The sequence below is a fragment of the Macrobrachium rosenbergii genome, chromosome 12 (assembly GCF_040412425.1).
Source record: "Macrobrachium rosenbergii isolate ZJJX-2024 chromosome 12, ASM4041242v1, whole genome shotgun sequence".
NCBI lineage: Eukaryota > Metazoa > Arthropoda > Malacostraca > Decapoda > Palaemonidae > Macrobrachium > Macrobrachium rosenbergii.
The window spans coordinates 57,094,175-57,106,674 of NC_089752.1; the positions used below are offsets into that span (position 1 = coordinate 57,094,175).

General features: G+C 34.6%; 1 protein-coding gene across 1 annotated transcript in view; it reads right to left on the minus strand.

The window, feature by feature from the left end:
- Nucleotides 1-7,831: 7,831 nt before the first annotated feature.
- Nucleotides 7,832-12,500, minus strand: part of LOC136843677 (uncharacterized) — a 304,410-nt gene continuing 299,741 nt past the window's right edge. Inside the window, exon 9 of the mRNA XM_067112239.1 lies at nt 7,832-7,946. Coding sequence (XP_066968340.1) covers nt 7,849-7,946 — 98 coding nt within the window. The 3' untranslated portion in view covers nt 7,832-7,848. The remainder of the gene's footprint in view (nt 7,947-12,500) is intronic.

Below are 12,500 nucleotides of genomic sequence, written 5' to 3' on the forward strand. Positions count from 1 at the left end.
CAATTTTGTTTGTTCTTGTGCTTTCAAATTATCTACTTAGATTTCTTTCACGTCTCTGTATTTCTTAACGTTTTAGCTTTTGCTTAATCAATTTTCTTTTACATATTAACAGTTTGATGATTTGATTTTGTTTCTTATCTAAATTCAACCATTAATTAAGTTTTGTGGTTTCAAGTAATAGTAAATTTTCTTCAGTTTTGCTGAAGTGACTCTAACCTGGGAGACAGTTATAGTAATGGAGTGATGCCCTTTTACTTTAGTATATTTCTTGTTTAAATATTGATACCTCACATTTCTGATAATTTTTTTAAGAGATCACTGTTGCCTTTAGAGCGCTCAGTCATATATTTTTTTTTTTTTTGGTATGAGAGTTCAGGTATCTGGCTGAAGTGAGGTAAGTTTTGAATTCTATGATTGGTGAGTAATAACCAGGTACTTGGAACACTTCGTGAATTAAAATTGGTGCCTAGACCCAGGAACAAAACAAAATATCACTCAGGTTTATGATTGATACTGGTGGTGTTAGGGATTTTTTGATAGGAGAGTGACCACACTTGTTTTTGCATTGTACTGTGAATTTTTTAATTGAGTAACTTAGAGAAAATGGATCTGCTCAATGTTCAGGAGTTTTTAGCAGCTCCTTCCATCCAAGAGTTATCTGAATCCAACCTGACTAAAGCTCAATGGCTTGCTTTAGCCTTAGCCTGTGGAGGTGAAGCATCATGTAGTATGATTAAGGCACAAATCAGATGTATTGCAATCCAAACACTGATAGACTCTGGTAAAGTAGATGAAGAGTTAGGAGAGGCATAAGAATTACTGAATGTAGCCGAGGCAGGTATTTATAGGTAAGAGCCCGAGCAAATGATAACTAATGCTGAGTCTGAGGGAAAAAGAGAAAGAGAAAAGTGAGTGCAGAAGCAGAGCTTGGTGCATAGCTGCAGAGAAAGGTTGATTGATTGGCTGAGGGAGAAAGAGATGCTGAAGCTTGATTGCCTGAAAATGAGGGCAGAAGAAGAAAGAAAAGAAAGAGAAGGGAGAAAGCTGCTGAAGAATAAAAGCAGCAGAAGAAGAAAGAAAGAGAGGCTAGAGCAATGAAGCAGGAAGATTTATGAAGGGAGATGAGCTAATAAAAGTTCGATCCACACCATCTAACACGTTTTGCTTTACTAAAGGTAATCAGACCTTGTGTTGATGTAATGGTAGAACGCAGAAATTAACTCCAAAGTTTACAGAAGAAGCTCCAGAAGAGTTTTTGATCACTTTGAAAAAGTGGCTTCAGGTTTGGGATGGCCAGAAGATAAATGGTCAGTCTCGTTGCAAAGTGTCTTGATTGGTAAGGGAAGAAGTGCCTGTCAGCTGATCAATGCAAAGATTACAAGGTACTCAAACACAATGTACTACAAGTTTACCAGATGACCCCTGAATATTACAATGAAAGATTCAGATCTTTAAGAAAGGATGAGATGACGTTCTTGGATTATGCCTACAAAGTGAAGAGATGTTTCAAACGAAGGTTGGAGGCTGATAAAGTTAAAACTGTAGATGAACTTGAAGAATTAATTGTTTTAGAACAATTTCTTGAGGAATTCTGAACACACAAAAGCCTATTTGAGAGAGTTGAAGAAACTTGACAAAGCTGCTTTACACTGAGTGAAGATTATAAATATAATCAGTAGCAAAGGAATTATAATGTCAAGTATACAATGACAGAAATCAACAATGCACAGGTTTTAAGTCTCATCAAATTACAGGAACAAGTTGTTTAGGGAATCCTACAAGTGGTAATTACCAATACACAATGCAGGGTAATATCCTGTAGCAAGCTAATGTAAATCCTCACCATCTAGTTTTTCAAGACAGATACAGAAGACTAATGTTGTCTGCTTCAAGTATGGAAGAGCAGGACACTACAGTCGGGAGTGTTATCAGACACAACAACAATCAAAGCCAGTTGGTCAGGTGGTCAAGCAGTGGCCAGGTGAAACAGACTACGAGGAGCTGTGTGGGAAAGACTGAGACTGTAGGGAAGACTGAGAATAAACAAGCTGTGTGTTTAGCAACCAATGGAAATGTAACTTCAAGTAGTGAGTGGCTGAGCAGCTTGGAGGCTTTTAAGCCGTATATCTATGAAGGTACGCTGGCAACTCAAAGAGGGAGTGTGCAGGTACCAGTCAAGGTATTACATGATACTGGGAGTAACCAAAGTGTGGTAGTTCGTGGTGCTCACCCACAGTTGGAGAAGAATCTCACAGGAGAGTCAGTTATTTTGAAGGGTACAGGAGGAGAAGAGGTAACTCTTATATGGCGCTCGCACCTGTCCTGTGAATTGGTGGCAGGGAATGTTGATTTTGCTGTAAAGGACTCACTGGCTGTGGAAGGTGTGCATGTTTTATTGGGTAACGAAGTTGGTGGTGTATCATTTGTTCCTTGTCCTATAGTGATGGACAAACCATTGAGGATTAGTCCTACGGTATTTCTAGGGAAGAATAACCCCCACCTGTTTCCAAGTTGTGTTACTACCAGAAATATGAAGAGAACTACACCTGCAAGTGAAGAAACTGAGGATTTACACGCACAAAAAGGATCAAGTGAAGGATCTTTGAGCTTAGAAGATCTGTTCCAGGAAAGTGAAGTTCCCTGTAGTGCTAACAACGAAGAGATTTCCCGAGAAGAAGAAGAACCTGTTGTTCTTGAAGAGACTCAGAGTAGTCAGAGTGTTCCTGAAGGTAGCAGTGAATCTACAGTAGCAGAGTTAGCAGATACTGAGAGTTCAGCCCTTGAAGTTGGTCAAGTGACTAGAGAGAAGAAGGATACAACGTTATCTGACTTGTTCTTCTGAGTTGTTGATCAAGAAGAGCTGCAACAAACTCCTACCTGTTATTATCTAAAGGAAGGTTTGCTAATGAGGAAGCATGGACCTGCAGATATACCACGACACGCTGAAGGGGGCGAACATCATCTAATTTTGATTCCATATCCATTAAGGAAGCAAGTGGTAGAAGTAGCACACGAATCTGGACATATGGAAATCAGGAAGACTGTTGAGACGATTATGAGGTATTTTTTCTGACCTGGACTTCACAAGGATGTTAGCAGGTTTTGTAGAGAATGCCACACCTGTCAGGTAGCTGGAAAACCGAATGAAACCATTCAGAAAGGACCCCCATACAACCTATACAAGTTAGACGAAAACCTTTTTGCAAGGTGATTATAGATGTGGTAGGGCCGCTTTCAAAAACGAAGAAAGGAAATGGGTATCTGTTAACCTTGATGTGTTCTGTAACACGTTACCCTGAGGCAATTCCAGTTCGAAGTATATAAGTACCAAGGTAATTGCTGGGAAGTTGGTGGAGTTTTTCTCCAAGTTTGGGATACCAGAAATTGTGCAAAGTGATAAAGGAACGAACTTTACTTCTAAATAGTTCCAGGATGTGATGAACTTGTTAGGGGTGAAACAACAGCTATCAACTGCTTATCATACAGAGACTCAAGGAGCCTTGGAAAGGTTCCACGAGACACTGAAAAGTGTTAACAAAGTATTGTTATGAGGCAGGAAGAGAATGGGTTACTGGTTTACCGTTAATGTTGTTTGAAGTTAGGAATGGTTATCAAGATATCAAGAAAGCATGGGATGTTCACCTAATGGGATAATTTTTGGTCAAGAAGTAAGAGGTCCATTGAAGATTCTTGCAGAGAACTGGGAAGAAAATCAAGAGGAAATCCAAGGAGAATATGCGAAGAACTTGAGGAAAAGGTTAACAAAAATTAGAAAATTCTATTTAAAAATCTGAAAACAAGTCAAGGGCAAATGAAAAGGAGATATGATGCTAAGACTAAACTAAGAAGTTTTAGTGTAGGACAGCAAGTTCTAGTGTTCTTACCAGTGAAAAGGTTTCCCCTTACAAACAAATTTCAAGGTCCTTATAAGACAATGGAGAAGTTAAGTGATCGAACTAATGTGACCGAAACACCAGGAAGAAAAAACGACAGAGTAAGATACATGTGAATCTTTTGAAACCTTACTTATCAGAGACTAAAACTGAAACAGTGTCAATAACAGAGACAATTTTATCCACAGAGGACGATGATGGCTACGAATTGGGAGCTGAAAGAAAGATGAACAATTCTTCAATACTGAAAGATTTGGAGGATAAACTAAAACATCCGAGTGTTGAGCAAAATAGTGCATCAAGTGAAGTGATTAGAAGTTTCCCTGAAAATTTTGCAGATGTACCTAAGCGTACTGATCTGACAAAGCATGAGATAAAGATCATAGAAGATGGAAAACTTTTTAAACAGCAAACATATCGCCTATCACCTTTTCATAGAGATGTTTTAAGAAAGAAAAGGAGTATTTATTGCAGCATGGATTAGCAGAACCAGTTCAAGTCATTACAGTTCTCCATGTTTGTTGGTGAAGCAACCAGATGGCTCATTTAAGATGTGTACTGATTATAGGAAACTGAATTCTATCAGTGTGGCTGACAATTATCCCTTGCCTTTTATAGATCAGTTACTTGATAATATTGGGCAAGCCAAATTTGTTTCCAAGACAGACTTGTTGAAAGGGTATTATCAAATTCCCTTAGATGAGAATGCTGAATTACTGTCAGCTTTCATTGCTCCTTCTGGACTCTATCAATACACTGTTTTGCCGTTTGGTCTGGTGAATACACCTGCAACATTCCAGTGTGTGATGGATCAATTGCTAGGATCCATAGAAGGAGTGGATGTATACCTTGATGACATAGTGATTTATTCTAGTACATGGGAAGAGCATCTGAGAATTTTAAGAAAAGTGTTCAAGAAACTACGGGAAGTAGGACTAACAATCAACCTAGAGAAGAGTGAGTTTGGAAAGGCAGCTGTTCAGTATCTGGGATTTGAAGCTGGAAAAGGCCTTCTCGCTCCTATTGACGCTAATGTAGATGGTATCCGTAAGGCTAACCCACCTACTACCAGGAAACAACTACAAGGATTTTTGGGCATTGCTGGATTTTATCGCCGGTTCTGTCCAAATTTTCCAGCTGTAGTATCGCCCTTGATGGATTTAACCAGTCTGAAAACAAAATTTTTTTTCGGACTCCAGAATGTCAAGAATCATTTGAGAACGTAAAAGCCACTTTAACTTCAAGACCAGTCCTTCAAGCTCCAGACTTCAATAAGAAGGTTGTGATACAAGCTGATGCATCCGACTGTGGAATTGGAGCTGTTCTACTTCAAGACGATGATAGTGCTATTTTACATTCTGTTTGTTTCATGTCTTCAAAGTTGAAAAAGCACCAGAGAGTGTATTCAACAATAGAAAAAGTAACATTAGCATTAATCACCGCATTGAAAAAGTTTGAAGTGTATGTGAACAGGCCTAAGAATGAAGAAATTTTAGTATTATTTGACCACAACCCGCTCATATTCATTAATAGAATGAGAAATCATAATCAGAGATTGACAAGGTGGTCTTTGTCCCTGCAACCGTATAATGTTAAAGTGAAACATATTGAACAACGTAGTTGCACATTATTTATATTGTTGTGAATCGTTGGATTCAAACCCGGAAAAAACAATCTTCTAGGGGGAGGAATATTACATATAGAATGCATTGTATTGTATTTCTTTTTCGAATGTTCTAATTGCATTTTTGATTATCATATAATTTTCTATGTAAAAGTTATTATATGTATTAGTTTGTAAAATATCTTTTATATAGGATTTCACAAGAAATTAATAACGTTTTTTAGTAATAACGTAAGAGGGGGGAAGAAAGATTGTGCCTCATGTTAATGGTTTGTCATCGAGGTATCTTCTGTTGTGGCTGTGCATCAACAGCCAAGATTTTGGGCTATCATCTCGGTCTTCGTCTGTTTATAAACGCATCGACCATATGATACTTTTTTTTTTATCATGATGCTGGCGCTCACAATTTCCTGTTAAGAGTCACGTAGTCAAAATTCATGTTGAGACGCTTCGAGCCATGTGACTACTGCATCATCTTGTCTTAGAGACAGAACCACATGTTGGTTATGTATTTTATTTCCCGAATGTGCCCTGATCGAGAGGATTGCATCAAAGCACGTGTTGTATAATAATAACCTTTGTTTGAATTTGTCCCACTCTGAGCGAATATATTGACTATCCTTTTTTCGTCCAAGAGGGAGAGCATGAGTAGATTACGTCATTTAAACTCTGATCACGTATTGTGCATCTTTAAGTCAGAAACGTTTTGCCTTGATAATGAAGTCATCGTTCTTTGCTAGAATGATCTATGGGGTCTTTCTTTTGACTGGAGACCGAAAATTTTAGCATTCTGATTCTAGAGACCAGTTGGTTGCTCTCTCTCTCTCTCTCTCTCTCTCTCTCTCTCTCTCTCTCTCTCTCTCTCTCTCAAGTGGTTTTAAACTCGTAATGTAAAAGGCTTCGTAATGGTCTCTTTAGAGTTTGTTTTTCTTGTGAAATCTTGGCGTCTAATATTTGTAATGTAAAAGATTGTGAATTCTGAGTGTTTTGTGGGTAACAAGGAATACATTGGTTTTTTGTAACTTTAATATAATATTTACAGGTATTGTAATATTTTTTACAATTTAAGTCATGACTTAAAATACTTTAGGTAATTTAAATTTACATTTTATTTTCATGTTTGGTATAATTTGAAGGGTATAATTTGAAGTGAATAATTTGAAATGTTTAAATAAGTGAATATTTGACTGGTCAATTAAGTAAGATTTTCAATGAATTTATTTCATTTTACACTTTTTGATTTTGTGTGTTTTTGTGTGTTATTGTGTTTTCAAATTATTTACTTAGATTTCTTTCACACCTTAAGTATTTCTTGATGGTTCAACTTTTGCTTAATTAATTTTGTTTCACTCATTAACAGTTTGATGATTTTATTTTGTTTCTCATCTAAATTCAACCATTAAATAAGTTTTGTGTTTTCAAGTAATAGTAAATTTTCTTCAAAGGAAAATTGTGAGTTTTGATTTGTTGATTTTGAATTAAAAATAAATTTTTGTATTTAAAGTTTTTACTACAGTACTTCATTTACTGACCACCAGTGGTAGGAATTAATTATGTAAATATAAACTAGAATGATAGAAAGTTTGTTCCTTCAGTTTTGCTGAAGTGACTGGACTGGGAGACAGTTATAGTGATGGAGTGATGCCCTTTTACTTTAGTATATTTCTTGTTTAAATATTGATACCTCACATTTCTGATATTTTTTTAAGGGATCACTGTTGCCTTTAGAGTACTCATTCGTATTTTTTTTTATTTTTTGTTATGAGAGTTCAGTTGTATCTGTTGCCAGTATCCCCTTTTGAATTCTATGATTTGTGAGTCAAATAACCAGATACTTCATGACAATATGTATTTATATATACTTGTATGTGCATATATATATATATATATATATATATATATATATATATATATATATATATATATATATATATATATATATATAATATATACCTTTGTTTAAAAGCAATTGCTTTAATAGCATCAATGAGTTTCTTGCAGGAATCTTTAGCGTCGGAGGTTTTCCCGATTCTCGTGCGTCACTTTTTGGTGAGAAGTACTCCGACGTTATGAAGACTCCAGCAAGAAACTCACTAGCCATTTTGGTCAATTACTTTTGGCTGAAAATTGTATAAGAGAAAAAAACTATGCCCTAAAATTTTTGTATGTAATAGTATATATATATATATATATATATATATATATATATATATATATATATATATATATCTTATATATATATGGTTATATATATATATATATATATATATATATATATATATATAATCCTCATGGCAATGAATCCTATGTTTACCATTGCAACAGTAGAACTTAAGGAACTCTGTCTCCTGCCGTGGTGATGCCCGTGAGTGTGTCTGCTAAGGTCTGGTGGCGAGCGAGGAAAATTCCGCCCGTCCAGTAACGAGTTACTACCAAAGGAAAGATTAAATAATCAGTGTTGGTTTACAGGTTAGAGTTCAATGTCAACAGACCTTGGTTTAGGATTTATGCAGGTACAAAAAAATGCTGCCAATTAAATCCTTTTATTGCGAAAGACATTTAGGGGACAATTCCTACTTCGGTACGTCATCAGTGGAACTTGTTCTGAACGCCCTTAGGTTGCTACAAAAATATGTTGCCACTAATTATGTTAAGTTTACTGCAAAAGTTATTTAAGGGACAATTCCTGTTACGATACATCATCAATGGAATTGTTCTGAACGCCCTTAGGTCGCCACAAAAATGTTTTTCCAGTTATTATGGTAACTTTATTGCAAAAGATATGTAAGGGACAATTCATACTTCGGTAAGTCATCAATGGAACTTTGTCTGAATGCCCATAGGTCTCCACAAAAATGTGTTGCCAATTATTATGGCAAGTTCATTGCAAAAGTTCATACATCAGAGGCCTTCCAGCTGAACCTCATTTTCTTACTTTTAGTCTGGCCTGTACTTGCATAACAACAAATAATGACTAAATAGACGACTTTTACTGAGGAAGAAATTAAATACTGGAGATCATTTTGTCTTCTTTGCAGGATGAAAATATTAAGCAAACCAAGATCTATAGACCGTGACGCATACTACAAACATAAACTTACTACGAAATATGAAACTACAAAAAATAAACAATTGGCTATAATCTTACCAGCCTTTAGATTCGATGAATTATACGGTTAACGTCAGGCAGAGTGGTTATAGGGTCTTGTCTCTTTATTGTTTCTCAAACACAACTTGCAAACGATGACCGGATAGACAACATTATATTATTTCCAACATAATTAAGCTTGATGGTGTTCAAACCGGGAAAGCGAGTGATTAAAGCAGCCCTCATTTCATGAAAAAAGTACAAATTTTAACAATTAAAACGAACTCATCTGAGGCTGAGCATGAATACAGTGCATAAAGGAACACTTTCAAGTGATGGATGCCCGATAATGTAGTGACAGAAGTACATTTTGACGCCGGTTTTTATTTTCTGCATATCCTGCAAAAATGAAAACCAATCATGGCAGTTAATTGCAAAATAAATGAGGATTATTGTTTTGCATAAGAGCCTTACTAAATAAGACAAAATTTCCATCATTCAAACCCTCTTTGGACCAACTATAAAATTTAAAACTTACGCTCACTTTGCATAATAATAATAATAATAGTGCAGCAATAATAATAATAATAATAGCTCTCAATAATAATAATAATAACAATACCATAAAATAATAATAATAATAACTAAATAATAATAATGGCAACAAGGTCTCAAACAATTTTCAGTGATGTAATGACGTAATCTGGAACGATTGGGGACTTCTTTTGCCATTAACATGGTGACTGGGGATTTATTCATCCGTTTAAACGTTAACCAACAAACCCAATTATCGTCTAAGTCAAGATGGATTACAGTAGTTACAGATCTATGCATTTCTAATAAAAAAAGATTGGGTAACGTCTCGCCAAAATACATGATGTAATCATTTCTCCACTTGCAATAATCGATCCCTTCCAGCCTGGTAATGTAAAACCATTTTCCAGCATTAAATAACAAACAGCAATTTGATTGTTACCAGCCTTCAAATTATTCGTTATTATTGTTTTCTCGTCTATATGAGGTTATTGCAACGCCTAGTTAAGTAAACCAACCTATCAATCATTATCAAATCGGGCTGCAGTATATTCATGACATATTGAGCTACTGGAGTTCAAGTATAAAAGAAAAAATATTAAAGACGTATGAAAGTGTATCTGCTAAAATTAACAGTGCTGGGGGTGATTTTGTCTAAGGTTTGGCCTAGAATGCTTTCAAGCAGGTCACATAGTCTTAAGATATGCCATGATATAGATTTTGGCGAAGACCAATTGTTAATTTTTTTTTCTCTCTCTCCAATTCTAGTTGAAACCCACAGTGTTTGACTACCACCTGGGTACTTAACTGACTAGGACAACAGAGGCATACTGAATTTACACTTAGAGAGAGAGATTATTGATTGTTATTCTTTCTCGGAAGATAAAGAAATAAGCAGATGAAGAAGTGAGCGGTATTAATGGCACCCTCTGATGAGGTTGTTTTCATTCCAGGATTTACCTGCGATGCCTCTATCTTTTTCCAAAACCCAGGACCTGGACCATTAAACTCTTCCCTCTCTCATAGATTGTGGGTCACACCCAAAGATGTTTACAGAATAAGTTTTTTTTTTCTTTTTGGCATTATTAGTTAAGAAAGAGTCAGCATATCTTTGTTCAATCATATTTTCAGACTTCTCCATAAGCAATAAAAGTTTGTTTTCAGACTGTGTGTGTATATGTATATATATTGTATGTATATATATATATATATATATATAGATAACATATATATATATATATATATATATATATATATATATATATATATATATATATATATATATATATATAAAACCTTTATGTCTCTGATAAATATTTTTAATAAGTTCACTTTTAAAGAGTTATAGCGATGAGGTCTAACAATTCCTGGGTTGTCTGCATCTTGCCCAGGCAACAGAAAAAACGCAGTTTTGATACGGCAACAATATTTAAGGGTAAACTACTAAAACATATTGGTGGCCTCTCCTAATTATTGCAGGTTCCATATAAGAAATCTTCAATATCGTTACTGCTGTTCATATCGTTATGGAATTCTTAAAGTAAATTAAATTTGTTTATCATACTTAACAACTTTTATCTGTTAAGAGAGTATTAATAATTATTCTTCACATTGTGACATTTAAAGCAAAACTCGTCACGTTATTGACCAACCTAGCGAGTCTAGCTTACTAATATTTGAAAAATAATATATTTTTGCACATACTACTATTAAGATTTACTGTTATTTGCATGATTTACATAAATGTCTATAAAATAATAGTTGCCTTTCGATAAAGAGAAACATACTAACATGTAAAAAACATATTTATAGATGTATTCACTGATATTACAGATACCAATACTGTGGCTTTAAGGATTTTCTCAAAGAAATCTTTGTACGTTTATTTTCACTTGATAAAGACAAAATTATACCAAACACATTTATGCCTACTACAAAAATCTTAATTATCTTACTTCACTTTCTACAAAGAATTATACTGAAAACCTATGTTAAATTACAGATAACAAAACTGGCTAACAAAATATAATGAGGCCATTACCTATGACAATTATAATGATATCAGCAATATTAGAGTCAGAATCGTGACGAAGACAATATAAGCTAGGGCATAATTATAACAAAAACTTCATTAATTAAAACATAATTATATTGAAGGCATTATCTATAAAACATGTAATTACACGGGAAACCCATGAAATGATCGCTTCATTGCCTACGACGTAAATATATTCAAAATCAATACATTCATAAATAATTACGAAAATGGTTCGGAAAGGAATCAATTACGATGAGTAAAATTTGCTACGGGATTAAATAGAAGAAACTTTGCAATAATATTCATAACTCTAACATCTAGCCACACACACACACACACACACATATAACTTTTTTTGGTAAAAATCTATGGTAAATATCATCCTGTTTACATGAGGTCCTGTCTTTGATTGTACCAATGGTGAGGAATCCTCTCTGCAAGTGATCAAGTTTATATATTACAAGATGTATATATTATATATATATATATATATATCTTATATATATATATATATATATATATATAGTCATATGTGGTATAATTGAATCACGAAAATATGGAACGTGATGAATATATCTTGCATCATTTAATGACTCATGATCAGAAGGTTCACGAACACTGGAGTGCTGCATGAGGCCTTTCGACACTAGTTCTTTACTTACCAGACTGAAGAAATGTAAACCTTGCTTTCTTTAAACAAACATAGTTTGTATATGTCTTCAGCCTGCATATATATATATATATATATATATATATATATATATATATATATATATATATATATATATATATATATGCACACATATCATTATAAAATATTTTCAACCTTTGTCTCAAAGGTACTACATTTAATTTCAAAAGATAAGTCACCTATAAGGAGTGAATTAGTAGGAGGGATAAACCTCTGTAGCGGCTTCAAACAAACACTATCAAAATCGAGCGATAAAGTAGGCTACTTTACCAATTTAACAGTGAATAGCCTCCTCCTTCCCCCTCCCCCACCCATAAACGATCACCTACGGTTCCCATTCACCGTCCTCCCTCCCCTCCCCTCCCCACATTATCCCCTCTTTGGCTGACCAACCGCCAATTTTCCTGCGCAGGCGCCGTGACGTGGAGAAAGTGCCAGGAAGGAAGAAATCTCAGTTACCTACATTCAGCCACAGATATTGAGGTTGCCTCCACCATACTGTTTTATAACATACATACATTTAATATATATATATATATATATATATATATATATATATATATATATATATATATATGCATATACATACACATATATATATATGAATAGATAGATATTTGTGTATGTAATGC